This window comes from Betta splendens, chromosome 19, assembly GCF_900634795.4.
Source record: "Betta splendens chromosome 19, fBetSpl5.4, whole genome shotgun sequence".
Taxonomy (NCBI): Eukaryota; Metazoa; Chordata; class Actinopteri; order Anabantiformes; family Osphronemidae; genus Betta; species Betta splendens.
The window spans coordinates 12,186,134-12,209,825 of NC_040898.2; the positions used below are offsets into that span (position 1 = coordinate 12,186,134).

Here is a 23,692-nt window from a genome sequence, read left to right on the forward strand (position 1 = left end):
AAAATAGTTATTTGTCATCTCCACTTTAACACGGCTGCTCTTTGATTTTATCCACCCACACCGCGTTGGGTGACACATTCCAGCCAATCTGGGTCAAAGTGCTTCAGGTTTCTGGGGGTTGGATTCGTCCATTAGACACCTTGACTCCTGTTTACTCTTTATCTGGGCCTTTACTCTAATTGCTGCATCTGAGTCTGTGTTATAAAGTGAACATGCTGCTGCAGTCGTCCCATCACTTTGGATCCATGTGCGTGTGATAACAAATAATTAAATTAAATATGTTTGTGTTTTCTTGTCTGACCAATCAATTATTGCAGTAATAACGTGATTATTATTATATTAGCTTACAACTGCGTGTCGGTGTAAATGGGAATATGAAAGAAAGCTCAGCAGCACATTTCTATTTCTGTCTCTTAGCAGCTGTAGACAACTCTGACGCTAGCGATTCACAACGTATCAGTGACGTCCTCCTCCACACACAGTCAAGTACACCATGCAGCCCCTGTTGCGTAAAAGGATTTTAGACACTTTTATTATTGTACGAGTGATTACCAGCGTAATGAAAGTGATAATAGCCATGAACATGAAAGACGTTTTTTTTTTTTTTTTTACTGTATTTACAGAGAAGTGTCATCACATCACACACAAAAAATCCTAGAAAATGAACAAGTTGCAAATAACCGAACATTAAATAAACTCCACCTACCTTTAGGTTTACAGCTGAATATGCATATGATGACCATCTCTGCACTGCATAGAATTCATACATATACTTTTCCCCATGAACATTGTGGGTTTTCCCTAATAATAATAATAATAATAACAACAATAATGATAATAATACTGCTCTCATGATGCATATAGGCGGCCTGTAAATAAACAATAACAAGAACTAAGTCTTTGGCAAATGCAAATACATTCACTTGACAGATGAAGAAACTATTCCAGCTTGATTCGAAGCAACGACAAGGCCTGAAACACGTGAGGGAGCTCAGGTTCGGAGGAGCGCGTTTAAGGCATTCAGCTGAAATTGTCGACCTGCTTTTTTTTTGACTTCGTGACTCGACAGAATCATCCGATCAGAGTGAATTTTGGACACTAGACAAAGGATGACACTGGTTTGACTTGAAATAAATGGCTGTTATCTCCTTTTCTGTGTTGAATGCCAAAGACTTAATTAACTTAAACAACGCGGTGAGCTGTGAGGACGTAACGTGGCGCACGTCAGATCTGTGACGCGACGAGTTACAGGAAGTGACAGGTGAAGCTGTAAGTGCCAGTTGGACCAAATAAAGCAAATATGCATCATCGTTTTTTTCTGCATAATCACGCTCCAGTGTTGCAAACCTCCAAATAGTGCAAAATTAACTAAGAACGACAACAAATCAACAAACACTTGATGACCTCTCATTTCCAAACATGAAATAGTAAAACACTAGCCAAGCAGTCTGCAGTTTAGTTTAGTCAGTACAAATTATAAAAATGAAATAAAAAATTATTTTAAGAATATATTTACTAGTTTCTTGAAATCTTGCAAATAGTGAGCCATGGTGATACTGGATATTGTCACGGCTGCTTCTATTTTCCAACTGTTGTTGATGTTGTTTTTTTTTCTTCATTCATTTCATTTTCACTTTTTTTACATCTTGATTGTGTATCACAGAGAACGTGTCCTAATCTTCTCATGGCGTCAGGAGTGATGGATTTACTCATGCTGCGTGTGTTTGGTCGCGACTCGTCGCTAATCTCCTCTGAGCCGAGTTGCGCTGCCTTTTCAGTCGAGTGGGAGACAAATGGAGGAAGGAGGAGGAGGAGGAGGAAAAGAAAAAGGCTGCTGCTACACTTTAACTCCGGACAGTGTCCCTGCAGAGAGCTGTCAAGGAAAGGAATGTACAGTGTTGATCCGTGATGGGATGAAACTGTGACACTTTGACATTTTTGTTTTCAGTCCTTTGTCTTTTTTCATTTTTTAAACCATTGCCACGAGCCACAGTCTCCGTCGTGTCTGTGGCATCTCTCGGTGTCTCTGATTACGTCTCGTTGGTTATTATTATTTTTTGGCTTCCAATAAAAAGAGGAGCGCAGTCGTCTGGAATCCCCCACGAGCCTCTACGTGTGTCATTGTGTGAGCCGGGAACATTTTATGCACAGTTGCTCAGTGTCCAGTGGACCATGCTGCTCACACCGGGGCAATATGGAGGCTGAGGCCATGGTCCTGCAGCTTGATTTGGTTTCCATGGTAACTAGTGACGGTCATAGGCAGTGGCAGCAGTGGGAGGGGCGGAGCCTCTCGATGCGGCACTATAATAATAAGGGGAACCTGAAAGTTAACAGAAGAACGAACCATTTGAAACAACAACATAAAACTGTGTTTAGTGCCATGTTCCACTTTATCACGTCATCACCATTAGAACGTAGAAGAAGCATTTTAGCGTTTTAAAGCATAAAGCAAGCTAGAAAATCAGCACCAGTTGATCCAGAAGATCCGTCATAAGGTAAAATATTTAAAGCTTTCAGGAAGCAAATTAATATATTTGTATATACGTATCTGTGCAGTTGAGGATATAATGTTATTTAGCCACTGGGGCACTAATTAGCTTTCTTTTATAATTCCATATTACTCTCAGACCATGACTTGGGTCCAAAGCTCAACAGCCCACTCTGCCTATTGACAATGGTGCTGTTCTGGGGAGCGGTCAAGCAAACGCCCAGCCAATCGTTCCCATCGAGTTTCCGAGCGTCCACTCACTTAGTAGCGCTGGGTTGCTGAATCGCCAGGCCTCGTTGTACGTCGTGTACTGCGGGTGACTGTAGGGGTTCCCCGAAAACTCGCTCCCTGCACAACAAAACAACAAGCCAATTAGCATTTCAATGCGTCAAAGCCATTACGCCGTCGCATGCAGTCATTTCTCGTCATTCAGAACAGGATGCAATTTGAGGGGTGGAATGATAGTCATCGATGTGCAAGCAGTCAAGCAAGTAATTTATTTCTTTTTCATTTCACTTAAGTTATGCAACACTGAACAATACAGGATGTGACTGAAGGCGGCTTCCCTGTCCCATTTATGGATATCTAGCCATTCTTCTTCCTCCACTATATTCCGACCCCACCTAATAAATACAGAGTGGTAATAAACAGTTTCATGCATGCATTTTTGATACGCTGTAGTAAATCCTGCAGCCTCTCTTGGAGGAGTTTTAGCATCTCCAATCTGAAGCCCGTCCGGTCTGAGCTGTGGGGCTTTCACTGCAGGGGAAGTAACTTGGAGCATGTCAGTGAGCACCGCTGTTGGTTCAACACATTTCTTCCCTTTTATGAGACTGTAAAGCTGATATTTTATATGAAGCTGGTGAAAAATGGCTTTGCTTTAACAGTGTTCGGTGCCTGTCACTAAATCTTGGCGCTTGTGTACGGGAGGAATGGGCTGTAACACGAAACCACAAGCCATGGGATTAGGGATCACGTCTTCCGCTTTGTGCCACATAAGAACAAATGGGAGGTTAAAGCGCGTTTGACTTGCCGCTTTCCACCCACGCGGTTTAACAGTTCTGTTAGTTTAAATCCCAAAGTGGATGTGGACTGCGCTGCCATCACGCCCGAGCGAGCAGAAACGTGAGGACGTAACGTCGGGGCCGGCGTCGAACCCGCGTCCTCGGCCCGGAGCCTTTATCAGGCTCCCACGCCTCTGCCTTTTGACCCCGAACCGCTTGCCGTGAACCTGAACCGCAGGTTAAGTAGAGGAGGGGACGGGATACGCCGGCGGGGGGGGGGGGGGGGGGGGGGGGGGGGGGGGTTCTGCGGCGCCGGTGTTTATCGACGGCCACGCGGGGAGATAATGAGCCAATAAGACAGGAGAGAAAAGCAGGAAGGAAGAGAGAGCGCCTGCCCCCCTCCCCCTCCCCCCCGATCACTTATTCAGCCTGTCTAATCCAATCACACGCACGTAGCTAATACAGGCATGCGTGTGGCTCCTACTCTGCAGGTCAATATTCACCGTCTCGCTGCGTAATTCGCTCCCTTTGCTTCTACACCTGCTCGCTCCACCTGTGAAACAGAGACCAACGGCGCCGACGACTCACCGGGGACCATTCCGGCCAACGTGGAGGTGGGGTAGCTGCCCTGGCCCGTGGGGGGGACGTGGGGGGGGTACCCAGGTAGGGTCGTGTTGGCCATGTCGCGACCTGAGGAGACACAGCACAAGAGACACGCGCGCCGTTACTTTGTGACCTCTGCAGACATGTGCCAACGCAACACACAAAAATGTGGGAGAATTTACCCCAAATTTACTTTTTATAGAGCTGCTTCACAGTAAGTCAATGAGTAACATTCATGATTTGAGTTTAGCATTAAAATACGATGTTTTGAATTATAACAAGTGCTTAAAAAAACCATAAATCAAGTATCAAAGCATAAATTACACAAACCTTTTAAATATTATGTAAATATTTACTTAATTTTGTTTTATTACTGTTTCACTCAAAGCTGCAACGTGATTGAAGGTGAGAACAACAGTGTAACTACTCAGTCTCAGCTTTTGCTGAGTAGTTTCAGAACTCAAACCTGCTGCTTTCACCATATTAAACAGACAATCTAGTGTAGATATGTTGACTCATCACCACGGCACACAGTCAGGATCAACCCTTTCCACTGTGGTTGAGAAACACCTGATTAGCCACACCCCTCATTTGAATCATCTGTCACACAGAGCTGTTTTCTAACACAGGGAACCATCTGTGTGAAGGTGAAAGTGTGAGCGCGGAGCATTCAGACGCGTCTAAATATAGCGGCCGCTCCGCACAGATCTGTAATTGAGAGTGACGCTCGGATTGTCCCCCCATCTGCAGCGGGGCCGGGGGTGGGGGGTGGGGGTGGGGGGGGGGTCAGAGGGGCCCAGGCTGCAGGACCTAAAGGGGAAACCCTCCACGGAATAATGAGGATCTAACAGAAACGCAGCACCGTGAGCGAACGAGCAACAGTCGACGCGTTGTTGCAACAGCAACTTCCTCAGGGCTTCGACTTCGTGTTTCAAACACGTTTTAAATGTATTTACAGCAAACATTTACTGCAAATGAGTCCCGTGGTGGAGTGGAGACCTCACGGGCCACGACATGATGATGACGATTGTCATAAAAGTCCTGTTTTTCACCCCTGGAGAAAGTTGTAAAGTCCTGAGCTAAATCGTGACTCAAGTGCGAAGGATCCTCACATGTTAAAAAATAATAACGGTGATGAGGAAACAATTGCGTCTCATGCTGTACAGCTGTCCTCCATTCTTCGCGGACCTCCGCTCTGATTGCTGTATTGTGTGAGGACCTGGTGAGATGTGTCATTGTGGGGAAAGCGCGTATAAAGGTTTAGAGAGGAGCGTGAGCTCATGCCGGACCCTTCATTTATTACAAGAATTAGTTGTCCACAAGCCAGTGCACATAAGTCAAAGGGAGCCGTGCAGGTGTGTGTGTGTGTGTGTGTGTGTGTGTGTGTGTGTGTGTGTGTGTGTGTGCGTAGACACTGGTAACTAGAGTCCCGTGGTCTCTTTTAATGGCAGCAGGTTGCGTTTATGAGAAGTAAATACAGTCTATGGAATCTCCACATTTTATGATGCTGTTCCAGAAAAGAGCATCTGAGAAAATCCAAATTCACCCCCACGCGTTTGTTTTAACTGTGTTTCCTTCGCGTAGCTGCATTCGTGACACCTTCCCTCTTGTTCTGTCGCGCGTCTTGACTCTGGTTCCGTTCCTGGACACAGTCTGCAGCTCTGAGGCTGCTGCTGCTTTATGTCCCCTCTCCAAAGCCTCTTTCACTGAGGCGCCCGTTCGCCGGCCTCTCTGTGCAGCAATGATAGCCTCATTAGCTGCTTCCCATCCTTTGTTGTTTCTACAACAGAGATGTGTGTTCGGATTCTCATTAGAAGATGGGCTTCTCCACATCGTGCCTTTCCCCCCGACAGTCCCCCCACATTGAACGCCAGCGAATCGAGCTGTTTATTTTTTTCCCCTGCCCTCATTTTTTTTTCGTCCCCTCCGTAAAATCAATTCAAAGATTTTTTTTTCCTGGTTTGCTGGTGATTCTCCGACTTAATTTGAGAAGTGGCTCGTAACCGGCTGCGAGCTGTGCTTCTCGTCACCAACAAGCAAAGGCTTCGTTTAATATCTGCAGGTTCAGACAACGGCGTCAGCCTTTGGATCAACATCGGCGGCGTTTCTGGAAATGCAAACACAAAAAGCAGGGTGACCTCTTTATTTGGCAGGAAAACAAAGTCGTTTGTGACTCTTTGCTTGCAAGAGTATTAAATTTAGCATGACAGGGACACCTTCATGTTTGCTACAACAACAACCGAAAATCTTTGACCTCCATTTTCTGGGCTATATGCAGAAAGGGGCAATTTATCACAAGCCAAAAAATCTCAGCACCCTAATTAATTACAACTAAGTAAAGAATGTTTGGAGAGCCAAATTGCTTTAATTCCCCAAACGCCGGCTGAAAGTCATTCATTATCAAATGTGTGCTCAAAGGTTAGTTTGCTTCTGTGAAGACGGAACACGCGTTCGTTTCGGAGCCCGAGTCGGCGCTTTGCCCCCCGCGGGGCGACAGAGGGGCGCTGTGTCGTGAGCCCACACATCACTGACGGCAGGTTCGCCGTCGGAACGGTACTCGCTGCTCACTGGACGGCAACAGGTCGGCGCCGAGAGCACTCGCTCGCCTTAATTGACCGGTGAACGAGCGCCCGGGCAAAGTTTTGTTTGGGAGGAGAGCGAGCGGGAGGGGATGGAGGAGGCGTCATTGACACGAGCGCTTTAAGCCCGGGGAGGCCTTCATTAACGCGCCCAGCGGGGAGTACGTGTAGTCTTCACTGTGTGCACTCACTCAGTGGAGATGTGTAAAACTCCCACTGAATGCTCAAGGGGCAAAGATGCCTCTGAAGAAAACAGACGGGCGCCGGCTAATTTCAGGAAATACCCCCCACCCCCCCCCCCCCCCCCACCCGCTATAGAAACGGTGGACAATCGCCCGTATCGGGGCCATCTCTCCATTTATTTCTCAAAAATACACCAAAAAAGTTCCTCCTCCCGCTTGCGAATTCACCCAGGCTTCACACTGTTTGAATTTCAAGCAGTTTCGAGCGGAGAAGAAAGAGAAGTTGAGATGAAATCCATCGCTCGGAGGGAATTCATCAAAGAAATGACTTCCCATATCAACAATAGAAATTACCCCACAATATGTGATTGTCCTATCCACATATTCATGGAACCCTTTGGTGTCTTTATGGGGTAAGAGGGACTATTTAGCAGGTAATACAGCACTAATGTGGAGGAGAGGGAGGCTGAAAAAAGCTGTTTTAATGGAAGTGGCTTCTTGCCCCTGAATTTTGATGATGTGCACAATGCCCTTAAATCCCTTTCTTATTTAAGCCTGCTTTGCAGGTACTTTTGAACCTTAATAGGATAAGCAGAGGACACAAAAGATGTCTATCTCTGAGGTCTTTCACTTCGCTGAGAATCCCGATCTCTGGCAACGAGCGCTTCATGAATCATTTATTTTTAATAGATTATGCAAATTCCAGGACGTGCCATCAACAAGATCAATAACTTGCGGGCGTTTTAATTGGCGCAAGGAAAACATTTTTAAGCGTGAGCCTAATCTCCAGTTCTCTCCCCCGCAAAGTCACAATTAATTTGAAACTGGAGCGGGGCCTAAATGCGGCAGATGATTCGCTGGTTTTCGCATGGCTTAAAATTCCTCTGGTGGGCTTATCGGCCGCAAGTAAACTGTAATACTCAGCCATTAGAGGGACCACACACCTGAATATCGCCCACCGTCCACACAGCGAGAGCGCAGGAGGAGCCACTAACGAAATACTAATTACCCAGCGGAAGTGGGAGCGGCTGAGTTTGACCTCTGCGCCTTTTATTTCTCAGCCTCCGATGAGACGCAGCAGCGGAGAAGGGCCTGGAACCGGCTGACGTACTAACACAAAAGCAGCTCATGTTCCTTTGACTCACACGCGCACACACACACACACACAGCGACGCACCAATATGCAAACAATCCCATCTTTCTTCCCCTACATGTCTCTTTGCACCTGTAACGCAGTAAGGAGACCCCCCCTGCAGAGACCATCTAAAATATCCCAGGTGCAAACAAAGCCGCCTGCACAACCAGAGCCGCACAAAGGACAAACACACACCTTTCTTCTCCGGAGGTCTGCCTTACAGGGGAAATCTACCTCCCACATATTAATGAGAGAAGGGCCTTTTTCTTTCTCATAAGACTGCCGGGCTCATCTGAGAAGGGAGGCCGCTGCGATTTTCAATCACCCCGTCCTCCCCCCACGCGGACCTCGTTGACTTTGATGGCTGCTGCATAATTATATGAATTTTAATAAAAGCTCCGTATATTAATCCCAGGCCCCCGACAGTCGCCGTAAACTTTCAGTAAACTTAACCTTCTTCTTGGTAATAACACAGCAACAACGCAACAATATTTCAATTAGCCAGGCAGTCATTAAGTGTGACAAGGAGAGGAGATGACAGAAGGGGGGAGAGGGGGGGGGGGGGGGGGGAGGAGGGCGAAATAAATGATCATGGTGTTAGGGTTGGGCGGCAGAAATGCCAGAGTGTATTTACCGAGGCACATTACTCGCGCGTCGAGACACACAAAGTGTCTCCCGGCGAACAAATCACAGGAGCAGCACAGCAGCGGCAGCAGCCAGCGAGCAGTCAATCCTGCACGGCGGCCTCCCGGCCCCGCGCCGAGACCTTGGCGCACGCTCGCGGCCCCGACGTGACTGAGGAGCCGGCGCGGTGCGGCGCGACGCGGCGCGGCGCCGCTGCCTCAGCAGAAACGCCCGTCGCGCCACCTTTTCAGCTCAGAGTGAAATTGGATGCAAAAAGTTTTCACACTGGACCTTTTTGGGTTTTCGGTTGGCTTTTATTGTGAAAGGTTGTGGTCAATCGCACAGGCATGGTGAGCATCGCTTCCCTTCACGTGACTGCCCAGACCCCCTCAGCTGAAGCTGTGGCTCGGCGGCGCTAAGGCACACGGTCACATGGTCGCGGCACTGGATCTTACCTACAGGGTAGCTTTGTGACACACCGGGGCCCAGGTCGGGGTTGGTGCCCGAGGATAAACTGGGTTTGACTTCGTCCAGGCTGGAATTCAGGGCAGGGAGCGAGTACTCATTAGCCTGGGAAAAGGACAGTGGAATCGTTACACAACCACACAATACCTAGATGGAGCTCCTCCTCCACTACGTGCTCCACACAGGCCTGCGCGGGTATAAATTTGTATGAGCGCATTGTGTGTCGCTGTGTGTGTGTGTGTGTGTGTGTTCAAACTGCAGGGTGGCAGTTCAAGCATATCATGAATGTATTTTGGTATTGTCTGAGAGGAAGTGGGATTTTGAGATGAGTGAAAAGCCAAGGCGTCAGCTGGCCCTTTGTGCCTGACTGCAGTCCTACCCCTGATCAGCCAAGGGAGAAAGCAGTTCGGCTTTGTTACACGCACACCATGTGGTCCCGTTTCAGAGGCACCATTCACCACTTTGGGGCTTTTGGCTTTAATTTGGAGTCGAAGCCACCTTTAAATTTCATTGCCCCTTATCTCTGAATAGTCGCACTTGTACAGCATGCTTTTTGTCCCTGTTTAAGTGATTTTGCGTCTGCAGCGTATTCAGGTGTTGTGTTAAAGGACTAGTTCACTCAAATCGCGCTCACAGGAGAACAGATTGGCTTAGAAATGCTAAGAATCCCGCTTTTAAGCGGCAGAGAATTGGACCGTTGCATTTCTTTAACCTTAACTAAACCTGGCTTCTATTAAAAGCTGAACTATACATTATTTTTTTCTAACTTTAACTTTAACCCTAAACATACTGAAATGAGCACTGGGGTGATTTCTAAAACATCTGAATTAGCAAAGCCAGTGCCAAGTTCATTTTTTATATAAATATGTTGGTTTTAATTCACTTTTTGCTACTCATTTTTCTCCACAGACAAATCCCTGACTATAACTGAATAGGTTTCACTATAATATATTCTGTGATACTTAACTCATCTTTTAGGTGTCTTTAGCAGTGACTCTCCTTCCACCTCCGTGCTTCCTTTTGTAAATCCTCACCCCCACGGCAGATGTTAGCAGTTTGCTTTAATGAGATGAGACTTCCGGAGTCTGAGTGTTGACAATGTTTGTCCAAAGCCCGGTTTGAGCCCGAGTGGCTCCGGGGCCGCGCTCCCACAGGGGGACGCCTGTGACCCCGCGCTTGTCTGCCACTATCGCCGATAAACTCTAATTGTCTGCTACAACTGTTCGCTGGCACAATGTCGGATGTTTTCCTCTATTCTCCGAGGCCGCAGACGCCAAACAGACGTTTTATCATGCAGATAAGGGGCAGGGGGGGGGGGCAGAGAGGATGGGTCTGAAAAGGATGACCAAATGGCTAGCAGAAGTGTGGGAGGAGTGGATCCATTGAGGTTTGCATCTCCAGAATGGGTTTTTAATGCCTCGCTACAGAACCCAGACACTGGCTAATAGGGCCACATTTTCAGGGAAAAGAAAAAGCGAGGCACCATGAAAGGGAAAGTGCTCTGATTAATATTGCATTAAATTAAAGCTGATTTTTCTGCACTGCTCCTGGCTTCTTTTCTTACTTGCCCCCGTCTTTTTTTAGCCTCACCCTTCTCCCTCTGCCTTTTAATACCCTCCCTGACGCTCTTTGTGATTGCAAGTCATTTCCAATTCGTTTTGGTATTGATCTTCCAGTAGAAATCAGTTTTGTAATTAGCTGCAAATTAGGCCCTCTTCTGGAGGTGAGGCCTGTCCCACTGATTTATCACCTGCGTAATGCGCCCCGATTGGAGAGAAATTAAAATGAACTCAATTAGGCGACTGCTTTTACTTTATGGGCCCGACTTGTAGTTTGGTGGGAGAAATTAATAGTCTCTTGTTGTTTAATAGTATAATGAAAGTAAATAAAGGTTATCCATTGTAATAAGCCCAGAGCTTTTAATAAGCTGTGCTTTTCTGGCTGTTGTTTCGCGTGGGGGGGCGGCTGTGCCCCATATGCCTCTTAATTTCTGAAATGAGGATGGATGGAGCTGAGCTTTTAATATCAGAAGGAGCCACAAACGTTCAGAGGGGTGTTTCGCAGCGTCTCGCGCCTTCTTCTTACACGCGGAAGCCGCTTTAATGACAACGTCAGCCATTAAGCACCGAGAACGTGACACAGAATCGGAACAATGCGGCAACGAAGGCACCGGGCGGCAGATGAATAACACAGCAAGAATGAAGAAAAATCTACTTATTGATTAATTTCATCTCACCTTACTGTTATTCTCAATTATAGGGGATACAAGGAATGTGTTTTTCATCACAAAATCAATAACGTGTGTGGGAGTTTTCTTGGTGATCCCTCCAGCATTATACATGCCTGGTTGTAATCCAGTGTTCGGCCGTCTCAGGGGCTCCTTTAATTAGCTTTCATTTCTGGATACGTCTGACAAATGTGGCTGCTGCCGCTGCCGCTGCTGCTGCTGTGTTGTGCGTGTTTGTGAGGCGCAGGAGGAGTTGCAGTCGCACTGACCTGTTCGTGTTTGACGTGCTCCGATGTAGAGAAGACGTCGGGGTACGAGGGGCGCTCAAAGACCCGGTCCAGCGCTTCCAGCTGCTGCTGGGTGAAGGCATCTGCCCTCAGATGTTTCCGTAAACTCTCCACACTACCCTGAGAATCACTGTTTGGGCCAGAACCATCTGAACCATCTATAAGAAGAAAGAAGCAACATCGAGACACTGACCCCGGGAAGCTGGCCTGTACTTGAAGCTATGCACTTTATATTCTCCTCATGATTGTTCTGCATCACCTCTGTGGGGGATCTGAGGAGCACAGAGGAGGATGGAGTGCAGCTTTTCTGCACCTTAATGGCTGGAGTGAGCCACCGGCTACACCACTCACCTCCCAGTATTAACGCCATCATGGCCTGAGAGCCCACTGGTAATTGATGGATCACCATCACCAAACATATACATGTATGTGGAAGCAGCAGCGAGGCGCCGGCCCATTGTGCTGCCTTTTCCTCCCAGCCAGAAGGAAATCAGGAGGAGTTTTTTTTTTTTTTTTTTTTTTAAAGCACAATTTCCCTTTCGCGATTCAATACCGCTTTCATTCTCTGCGAGCGTGTGGCTCCATTTGGAGACGGCGGCGGAGGACAAGAGCCGGAATAAAATCGTACAGTCTCGTTCAATCACCCCGCGTCTCCAAACACGGGAATTTTCCCCTGACTCTTGACCTGATTACTCGTCCGCTAGGAGAGGGATGCCTTTGCTTCTCCCAATTGCGTGCACCGCTTTAAAGCTTTTACGGACCGTCCTAGCGTACCCCCCCCCCCCCGCCTGGCTGCATGGGCTGTGTCTCCAGGCCTCTTCCCCAGATCCCACCGAGCTCCAGCTCTCTTACAAATCTGTCATTCTGAATTTGCGGCAGATTATGTTCTCCCTTCAGTGGGAGACTGGTGATATATGATATGCAAGGCCCCTATTGATTGCCTGATCTGGTGGCAGGAGGGAGCCGAAATGAACTTGAAATGAACATCATGCCCCGACTCATTGTGCGTATAATACTCTACTTAATCCCACATTTTTCTCTGCCATGGAATTCAATTGATCAATCATGTCTGTGCGATAGTACCATTTGGGAGGGTTATTGCCGTTCTATTCGGCTGCGTGACCTTTCGTCGCAGGCTGAGGCCAGAGGATGAACCCGAGTCCCCGGTGAGCCGCGGGGGCCGTAAAGGCGCGTGCACGTGCGCGTGCACGGCAGGTGCGTCTGACTTCAGATCGCGCTGTCGGCTGCAAAAATGAAAGAAAACGCTGAAAATGAGACGATGAGCGCCTTAATTATCTTCCACTGTACAAACGCGCGAACGGCGGCGGCCTTTTTCCTGCTGACGACTGGCTCGTCTGCGTTTTTCCACACGGATGCTCTCTGGCCTCTCTGCTTGTCGCGTTATCAAACTCAATTGTTCTCTTTGCGACCAAAGCAAATAGAGTCATTAATTACTTTCCATCAGCCGGCCCCAACCACCATACCTGATCAATAGCCCCCAGCATATTTGTCATTCACCACTGAGGAATACACTTCCCACACACAAGACAAACCATCCTGGGTCAACCTACGCACCCGTCCTCCCACTCAGACTGAAGACAGTCCCTTCGCCCTCCCAGCTACTGATTCCCAGCTGACAAATCGCCATGGATGTGCTCCGGAGATGAAGACGCAGGCCTTTCAAACATCTGTCACCCAGGTCCTTGTCATCTACAGCTGATTTTAGACACTTAAACCCGGGAAGCGCCGCAACGGCCTCTGGGATTTTGGACTGGTTGAGACATCAGGCTTCAGCAAATAGTTCGAGCTCAGCAGGAACTCCTCCTCTCCTACGTGCAGACGTGTGACGCGTGTGTGAACGTCATTGTGTTTTGAAAAAGCGGGAGATGAAGCTGATTGTGGAGAATCAGCGCCCGTGTAGTTTTGAAGGCAGTCGTGGTCCAAACAGTTACAGCAAGACAGATGCATGAAGCTTTAAAATAATGTAATAAGTTCCTACTGGAACCTGAAGCAGATTAGTTCAGCGTTAAACAGGTAAACACGGCTTTTAAAAGTCTGTAAACTCTCAGCACTTCAAGACGGAGCTAATCTGGCCTTAATGCAGCGATGCTGCTAATCTGTGACCACATACATGCTTAGTGCTGCTTGCTGGTCATCTATCGATCATTAGATATTCATCTTGACACGGGCCTGTATTAACACTCCTCTAATGAGGGAGCTGCCTCCATCAGATCAGATAACAGGCTTTGTAAAGCAGACTCCTCTCTGAGAGTTTGGCACCCGGAGGTCGCGACCCCTGACGGGAGGCTCTGCCCGAAGCAGCGCTGGGCCTGGGAGTGAGTCTGAGGGACCGTCTGTCAAACAAAGCCCGGACAATTGTCGCGAATGAGGTGAAGAATGAGGATGAGTAGAGTTTCTTTTTGTAAATTCTGTCTCTAAAGACGCTGAACACGATTTGATAAAAACACTTGAAAGTCTCACACAATGAAAACAGGGTTCTTATTAGAGGCTCAGGGAGGTGAGCAGACACCTCGAGGTCATGGCAGCATCACTCAGATGAATGCGCTTAAGCCCCCCCCCCCACATCCCTGTTTAAATAACACGTCAACATACATACGCTCACGTCGCCGTACGTTCACATTCGCACACCTCTGTTATTTTCCCGCCTGATTCGATTCTTGCACAAATGGAATCAAATTAAAACTCATTTGCATCAAATTGGATGAACTCAGGTGTATTTAGATTTTCTAATTGGATGTTCTGAGTGCGTACACAAGGATGAAACAGTGTCATTGCATTGTAAATGTTTGCTCTGCATCAACAAAGAGTGCGGATTAGATGTCACATTAATGAGCGGATCAACTGGAACTCAGTCAACAGGGATTGAGATTATCGACTGGTTTTAAGACTCACATTGGAATGAATTGTGAATTCTTTTCCGTTTTTACACTTTGTGTCTGGGCAAATTCGGGTTTTGGTATTTTGTACCTTTAACATTTAACACTGTGGGTCTCTTTCATAAATGCTGATGCTCCCTCACTCCTCCCCGTCCACACGCACACGAGAGATGAGAAATAATTAATTCAGCAGCCACTGAAGCACAGAGTCACATCCGTTTCGACCGCCTCTGGCTTTTGTTGCTTCCCTTTTCAAATACACCATCGTCATCTTATCGCCAAAACTTCTCTCTTGGTATTTTTCCCCGTGATTGTGTTGTGACACGAGGCAGGTCTTGGAGAGGCTGGACACACTTCAGGGACGCCGCACGTCCCAAAGTTGTCGTCCAGCGCCAGTAACGAGGATCTGAGCGAAAACATCTGCGGGGGGAGATTTCCGCGTCCGTTTCATCCGCGCAGAAGCAGCTAAATCATCTCCTTTGTCTTTGGTGAAGCCCGTGACCAGCGGGGTGGGTTGGGGGGGGGGGGGGGGGGGGGGGGGCGGAGGAGTCGGGACGCGGCCCACTCCGATGTTAATCTTTGAGGTAATAGCTTTTCTCTGCGCACATGCAAATTGTAATACGTGTCACTCGGCGGAGCACGCCGACAGCCGCGGTCGCCACGGACACCGTCTCCAGGGGCCTCTCCCTCTCTCTCTCCCACTCTGTCCATCTGCAACAATGGCTGCCAAGTGTAACATGCTACTTTTAATTTGCAATAACACGTGACAATAGCAGATTAATGGCTCTTATGACACCTGTGTCCCTGAAGCTCCTCTCGCCGAGGCCCAGTGTACATAACGTGTGTCACACTACATTATCTCTACATCCCTCCTGTAATGGGGGACCTTTTTTTTAAGGGCACTGCTGACTTGGAAGCTCAGGAGCTGCCTGTGTGCCTGGCAGAGAGCCACAGCCTCTGTCTAAAGCACTGGGGGCTCCGTCGCCCAGCTCCTCTCCTCCACCGTCGCTCCTTCTTCTCGCTCGTGTTTTTCGAGCCTGGGTAATGGCCGCTTGCGCCACGATCATTGCGAGGCTTAACCCGTTAAATGGGGCTCAGGCTCCTGTGTGGAAATTTAATCCGAGCATTAGGTGGACTACAGACTGAGAGATGCAAACAAAGACTTCGCCTGCAAAAAGCCTACTTTGTCTTTTAAAAGCTCGATTATGCTGCTATATGTTTATTATTGAGGTCATCGCGGTTAAAAAGAGTCAGATGCAATAAACAGTTCATCCTCCGTTTACCAGATCCAAACGTGGGGTGAGGCGAGGTGCTCTTTACGGGCAGACAGCGGCAGGACAATAGTGTCTACAGGGTGAGATCATATGTAATGTACTATTCCTACAAACTGTGGCTCCGGGCAAGACATTGCTTCTGCAGCCATGTGTGTACAGCCAAGGCCTGGGGTTTATGTTTTGGAAAGATAAAGTATCCCTGACCCCGTGGTTCCAGGTGGACATGCAGGCAGCAGCCGGCCCTTCATGGAGTATATAAGAACTACAGGTCACACACACACACACACAGCAGAGCACACACATGCTCACGCGGCTTTCTTCTCTTTCATCGTAATGCTGGCCGAGCACCTAAATCACAGAAATGGCAGCACATCAGGGGAATCATTTGAGACTGAATAGCCATAGAAACATGGTGCTGTCACCGGGAAGACCTCCACGAAACAGGCCAGCCCGGCGCCTCACACACACATGCATTACTCCTCTCCGTGCCCTTTAATACCTCTTTGCCCTTCAGTAGCAATCTGCATAGAAATGTGTGCATTCTATCACCCGGTGACTAGACATTACACCCCGGCTAATATGAGAGGTCCTCGAAAGACTGGAAATGAACCCTCGAAAATACCAGACGTTTGCATTATGCCTCCGCGATTGCATCTCGTACGGGGGAAGACTTGATTATGTCATTTGCCATGTCCACGTCATGCTGGTTTTTATATCTTTGCCAGGAAATCTACCTCTGACAGGCCATTAGTCACCCCCCCCCCCCTCCCCGCGTGCGCGCGAAACATCAATTCCACTCAATATCCCCGCAAACCCCCGCGCTCCGCGGCGAAGCGCCAGAACAAAGGAGGCGCTGTGTAAACGGCTGCCGCGCTCTGATTAGCTCTCATTCCACAGCGCGGCGGAAATCAGGCGCTCATTCCCCGCCCGGTTTGAGATAACTGCCCCTTTTCCAGCAGCCGCATCACCCCTCGGCGGCCGCACGCGCCTCGCAACGCGGCCGCATCTGTTTAGCTGCTCTCATCAGACGCTTATGTGGCGACATTAAGGAAGCCTATTGCTTACAGAACCAATAATCTATATGGCCTCAGGCTCCCTTATATCCACTAACCTACCACTTCTGCAGCAGCACAAGTAGTGTCACTTCTGTCCACGGAGGTGTAGGCGCTTTCTTGACTGAAGCGGGTGGTTGGCTACATCATCTTGACATGTAATTATCTAAAGGCCTTTAATCACTTCCATAAAGATTAATTGCAGGAGACAACAGCGGAGGTCGTGTCTTCAAATCAAAAGGCTCCTTGGCAGATTGACACAGCGGCGTAACAGAGTTCAGACGCAGGTGTTTTATAAGGGTCATCCGCTGGAACCGGAGCAGGTTTTAAGGCGGTAATTGCACGTTCAGCAAAGTGGGTTTTATAGCGGCGAGCGGCGCTGCTAGCGCCACACGCGGCCCCGTGCGTGACGACGACGCGCCCTTACCTTCGTCCCGTTTCCTCTTCTCGCCGTTGGACCGTGGGATGCCCAGGATGCCGTTTATGGAGTAGGAGCCCGCGGGGTCGTTGGAGGCGCTGGTCACCGGCGGGGACGCTGTGCTGGGCACTAGGAAGCCAGAGAGCAACCTCAGGAATGGGGTTTTATAGCGAATGCACCCTTTACGGCATGCGGGTGTGCATTTTGACGCCGAGCGGTACCTATAGTGTGGCCCGGTGTCGACAGGGACGACCCGTCTGGAGACGGATGGAAAGGCTGCTGGACCTTGGTTCTGATGATCCTGAGGAACCAAAGACAAACATAACATGACTACACAGCTATCACTGCTCATACACAAGGTGGGATCCAGTCAGTGGATCCACCTCAAAGCGGAGGTCCGGAGAAAAGTCTTCATTGCACTTTTGGTCCAAGTGATCTTGGAAACAAAGCATGAAATCACATCAATTCACCTCAATGATCAGCTTCACTGACTCCACCTAGCTCCCACTAATCAGCACCCCCCCCACACTTCCTCTCATATGCGTGGGGAGGGGGGGGGGTCACTGGAGCCAATCGCAGCCCTATAGTAGCCCTTCGCTTCGTGGATCAAACATCTCTGTAGAACCAGCATCTCCCATGTGCCGATGCGGAGGATGAGGTTGTATCGATTGGGGCTCGGGGAGAAAAAGTTAGGGATTAGTCACACGGGCAAACAGATGCAAATAGAAAGCTATAAATTATATGTGACAGGAAAGCAATAGTTCCTTATTGCCTTGCACAAGCTTACGCCAGCATTAGATTCCTTTAATCTGAATGGCACTTGGGGGAGAAAAGGAGCTGTCACAATAATTTGTAAACTTTAAAACTATTCATCATGGATGCCACAGGAGCTATTTTAGAGCACGAGGAGCCGGTTTAAGGGAAGGACTATGGAGACACTGGTGGTTCCTTTCTTTGTGCAGCTCAGATGTTGCTCCATTGTTGTCATATTTAACTTCCTCTGTATTATTCAGAAAACGCTGGATGTTTACATTGCTGTGCATGTGCCAGGAATCTTTGGTGGAATAAATCAAACACTGTCAAAAACACATAAAAAAAAAAATATCCCCTCGGAGGCAAAGCCACGCAACACCCAGCTTTTCCATATTGATGTTTTAATTTCTTCCACTTCTCCCCATAACAGCTATTCGACCCCTTGACTTGTGCGTGCTACATAAATCCAAAGACTTTGTTTGGTATCCGTGTTCTTGATATTGAATAAGCAATTTAGGCGAATGAATTAATGACTCGGCTGTTGCTGAAAATCCCCTGAAGAAATATTAAAATGGCTTCACTTCTGAATCGATAATTTTGAGCGCCATCAAGGCCCTTTTTTCTTTTTTTACGTCTGCCAGCTGAGCAGCGTTACTTGTTGGTCGGTTGGTTGTTGGTGCACGCCACAACCGCGTCCCTGCAGCATTTAATAATGCATTTTAGGGAAAGCTGTTGTAACAGAGCGTGGTCTTTTGTCTACAGATCTGAGGTCAGACTGTCTGCCACACAAACCCACCACTGGCTCCACTCAGAACCATCCAGCCGGAAAAGTCTGGATTCAGACACATTTAAAGCCATTTCGTAATTTCAAATTAAGCATGAGATGATCTGGAGCAAACTTTGTTCCAACCATCGAGCCACTAAGGATGTTTTCATTGATCGCTCTGAAGTAGCCCTTAAAAAATCCAACGTGCATTGAAATATTTGGCTGCAGCTAAATCAAAACAAATGCTCGTGTGGCCTTATTTGCGTGCACGCTCTACTGAGTGTGTGTGTGTTGGGGGGGGGGTTACTTCACACAACACACAGCTACGCACCCAAATATTCTGCTAAAAGAAGAAATAGAAAAAAACCTTTGCATTTGGCCGTAATAGAAATTCAAAGTAGCTCTCATATTTCGCTGATAGAATTATTGCTCTTTATATTCACAATTTAATTTCCCACATAAACAAAGACACATAAGCCGACCCCCCAGCTCAGAATAGAACGCTTTAATTGGAAGTGAAAAAAACTTTAAAGGGCTCTTTTAACGATATTAATGTACATTTTGAATTTATCACATACATGTGTCTGAGCCTCCTTAAATGGGGCTTTTTAAGCAGCCACGAAGCATGAAATGAATTTTCTTCAGCCTTTTCTCAATTTAAAGATGTCTTGTGTGGCGCTGTCCATGCTCTCCCATCAGCTCATTAAAATGTAATGCTGATGCTGCCTCTATGGAACAGTGCCTCTTAACCAAAGTTCATCACCAGGGATCTCTGGTGGTGGTGTGGGGGGTGAAGGGGGGGCAGAGGGCTGGTGGTGGTGGGGGGGGGCGGGTTGCCCTGAGTCCCCCTGTAGCTGCCATTCTTAAACTCCCTGCTAATATGACTGTCTTTATGAAGAGTGGGGATTTGCAGGACAAATACTGCTGCTTGTCAAGTTCCCTTCAGATCTTTCACCTGATAATTGAGACAAATAAAGCATTTATGAGTGTTTGAAGCCAAATGCGTGTTTAAATGATTAACACCTCCAATGTTAATGGACGGATTAAATTGGAGCTTAAAGAGAATTTTTAATATTTTTTTTACATTATACACTCAATTCATTATTTAACAAATTTCCACCTCTATTTTATGCCGTTTCTTTCCCCAAACCTTTAGCAGAGGCGCCAGCGTGTTGCTCCTCGAGTGCAGCAGCTCCAGCACATTAGATGTGCTGAAGAAAATTGGCCTGCTTTATAGCGCCACGGGATCTGGTCACCGAATATTGATCGGTTTTCATCTCGACAGATTCACTCAGTCCTGGATGTACTGCTGATTGTTGAGGGAGTTTGGCCTGAAAGATTGAATTGCACCGCTGAGACCGCAGGCAGCGTCCGCGTGCCGGCCGGCACAAAGTTGCTCAAACAATATTGTGCTGTGGGCGTTGAGCTCAGCGCAGATAAAATAAATGATGAATGGTTTTTTTTTAATTTGCGCTCCGTCGTGTTTAACCCGAGTACAAAATGGAAACGCGCATCAAGCGTTCGCATCTATTTTGAGGTTCCGGTTCCGTCCTACCTGTTAATGGATGAGACGCTGGGAACGGTGTCGTTGTCGCAGATGCCCTCCGCCAGCAGCCTGTCCCTGATCTCCCACGCGAACATGGTCGGGTTCTGTCTCTTGTAGTCTGCGATCTTTTCCACCACCTTCGGCGTGGCCACTTTGGGTTTGGACCCACCGATCACCCCTGGTTTGATGCTACCAGTCTCGTAGTATCTGTGGAAATAATATCCCCCAATGAGGCGGTGAAGGGCTGCAGTATTTAAGACCTAACCTTCCTGATAATGCCCATAAAGCGGGCGCGTAAATCGTTTTAAACTCATCCAACGTTTTTTTTTTATCCGATGTTATAGCGTCCTAGAGTCTGACTCACCAAAAAGCGTCGTATTCATGCATTTTGAGTTTATCTCTAAGCATTGTGTGTCTCATAATAAACAAGAATGTCATAAAAAACAAATCAAACGGAAGATAAAGCATCAGCGCGCATTCAAGCGCCACATCCACGCAAATATGCGTAAAAACGACCTCGTTTTCTTCCGTACGCGCATATTAATTCCACTCACTATGCAGTTTATAATTTCTAGGATGCGTAAAACATAGTTTGGACGAGCCTCGGTCAAGCGTGGGGCCTCGGTGCCGCTTGATGGATCCGGGGCTCGGCCGCAGTGCGTGCACCCACCTGCCCAGGATCTTGCTGACGCAGCCGTGACTGACCCGCAGCTGTCTGGAGATGTCGCAGGGCCGGACGCCCTGGTGCGCCAGCTCCACGATCCGCTGTCTCACCACGTCCGGGAGGGGTCTGCCGTTCACAAACACCCCGCCGAGCTGGTTCACACCTCCATGCCCTACGTGGGATACAACAGCAGCACACACACAACCGTAACATTACATAAAGTCGTTGAGGAGACGCACGTGAGCATTTGACCCAACCATAACATAAGACAATTACTACAGGTTAGTTTTTGTGGAAAAGAGGGATTTACTCAATACGCACCTGCATTTTTTTACGGAGTTTTTCCAACAGAGCTATTAATATTAGTATTAAACGTATAATCCATATTTTTCATTTTATGTTAGAAGGTTTTTAGCACGATTATTTTGGGTCATTGGATCCTTTTCAGTGTGTAAAACGCTGCATAGCCAATTAAAGAAAAATAATATTTTAGTCAGCCATTAATCATTATTCTACATATTAAATAGATTAAAAGTAAACATACGAAATAAAGAAATGCAGATACACAAGTAGAAGACAACGCTGCTTCATATCTGGCCACGTTTTATTTATTATTTTAATTTTAAAACGCTCATTGTTTTTGTTTATATTTTTCCATTAAGATGTAATGAAGAATTTATTTATATGTCAATTTGAACTTTGTAAAAATGCTTCATTACGGTTCCGTGTTTATTATATTTAAACAACACAGCATCATATTTATTTTCGATCTCATCTGTCACTCAGTTCGCTCATTAAATCCGGCTTAATTAACCTATATGTGGACCTGGGTCATAACTGCTATTTAATTTGACTAAATAATTACAAATATTGATTTAATTGAGTTTCCTCTGCTGTAATGTGTCTCACAGTTAAAACTCAGACTTCATATTTCCTCTGCAGCTTCACTGCCCCTGTTTGTTGTTCAGTTACAAGCTCCTTCGTTTTCACTGCGCGGCAATTTTAAATAATTGAGCGAGCTTTGTTTACTCATGTTACATATTATTTAATAAATAAAGAGGTTTAACACATTTTCACACACATTGTGAGAATGAGAGTGAGCCATCGTTGCCGGTATCACACTGGGCTCGCACTTGTTTTGGTCCTTTGAATAATAGATGTGTAACTAATGTGTCCTGACTTATTAGGCCTTAACACACACACCTACACACACACACACACACACACACACACACACACACACACACGCACACACACACACAGCGCGGGAAGCTGCAGGCTGATACACGTGTAATTTACCAGGTACCATGTTCTTCGTTTACTACGACAAGTTTTAATTTATGCATCATTATCGTGTGTACTGAGGGATTGTGGTTATTATAATCTAAATATTATTTTGACCATTTTATTAGCTGTAGCTTGCACACACGGAGAGGTGTGAAACGTGCCCGGACGTCGGATTATTATTTTGTAACTTTCTATTTTTTGATGCGTAAAAACGCGTTTTGCACACAAAACTTCTCAGCCGCAGGCCTCTGCGTACGATGCAGAAATTGTACATGTCCCCTCGTTCTTTTTATCCGCATACGGTATAAAAAAAAGGCAGCTGCGTCGGCGCAACAACTCAGGTTGTGCTACTTACGGTGCATCGCTGTGAACGGGTCTGCTTTGCAGTGAATATCCATCGGATAGCAAAGGAACGAGAGATAATCAACTGAAGTCGCCGTTTCGCCTTCCTATCGAGGGTGAGGATGTGAAGAAAAAATGTGAATCTACTCGATGGAGGGACTTAGTTCGCCCCTCCACCTCCGATTCTTCCGCCGCCGAGCTGACGGCAACTTCTTCCCCAAAAGTTGCCTTTCTTCCCCTCAGCAGTCCGGTCCGGAAGCGGAGGTCCGGCAGGTGCGCAGCATGACCGGCGGGTGCTGCCTGTGACGCGACCTGTGCGCAGCCTCAGCGCCGTCACAGCCCGTATCGACCAGAGGTAATTCTCACAGATCGCGCTGTCTTTCGGGCCGAGGTGACGCGTGCGGGGCCCGGTATCTCCTCAATCCCGGTGGCCTCGATTCACGCGTCGGCAAACGGCGGAGAAGCGCGCGCGCACACGTCGGGGCTGTCGCTCGCGCGCTGGATGCGTTCGGCTGGGTCTTTGGGCTGGGAATGAAGCCTCTCTCTGAGTCTGTGGTTCTAAAAGCTGCAACCCTCCCCTCTTCTCCCCCTCTCCTCCCCTCTGCGGACCCCCCACCCCCCTTTTGCTTATATGGATGACTTGTCAGACAAAGGCAATAGATGCCAACACTGTGTGATTCGCCAACGCAAAAAACTGGAGGTCCAAATGAGGAGGTCTCTGGGTCTGACACAACGACAGGAAGGGGAGGGAGATAAATAAGGAATAGATGTGGAGTTACAAATATCAGAGTTTATCACTCATTATATCCGCTGCGAATAGCGTGCGCGCACACCGGAAGTTTTGAATCAAAAGTAGAGATTTTTTTCAAATGTATCTTCTACTTTTCCCGGATTAGCAGCCTGTTTCTGGGAATTCAACGGTCATCTGTGTGTACAGGTCTCCGAACAATCCGGATTCAGCTCGATCTTCCCACAATTCACTTTCCTAATTTTTCTTTTTTGACAACATCATCAGCTTTCCTCGGGAAAACAAGTAGGCCAAAACATTTATTTTTAACCGCATTCACTTATTTCCGTCATATACTTTTTGAATTAACAT

General features: G+C 47.5%; 1 protein-coding gene across 2 annotated transcripts; it reads right to left on the reverse strand.

Moving 5' to 3' along the window:
• Positions 1 to 505: 505 nt before the first annotated feature.
• pax2b (paired box 2b) lies at positions 506 to 23,095 on the reverse strand. 2 transcript variants are annotated; one of them, XM_029134695.3, is made up of 10 exons: positions 22,607 to 23,095; positions 20,971 to 21,136; positions 20,310 to 20,507; positions 17,457 to 17,536; positions 17,245 to 17,364; positions 11,577 to 11,752; positions 9,071 to 9,185; positions 4,081 to 4,182; positions 2,750 to 2,836; positions 506 to 2,301 (listed from the first exon to the last, which is right to left on the reverse strand). In XM_029134695.3, exons 1-10 carry the CDS (start codon positions 22,647 to 22,649, stop codon positions 2,180 to 2,182), a joined length of 1,209 nt encoding a protein of 402 aa, XP_028990528.1. In that variant the 5' UTR covers positions 22,650 to 23,095; the 3' UTR covers positions 506 to 2,179. The 2 variants fall into 2 exon arrangements, with proteins under 2 accessions (XP_028990528.1, XP_028990530.1); XM_029134697.3 differs by having other exon boundaries at positions 506 to 2,320; positions 22,607 to 23,092.
• Between the last annotated feature and the right edge of the window lie 597 nt (positions 23,096 to 23,692).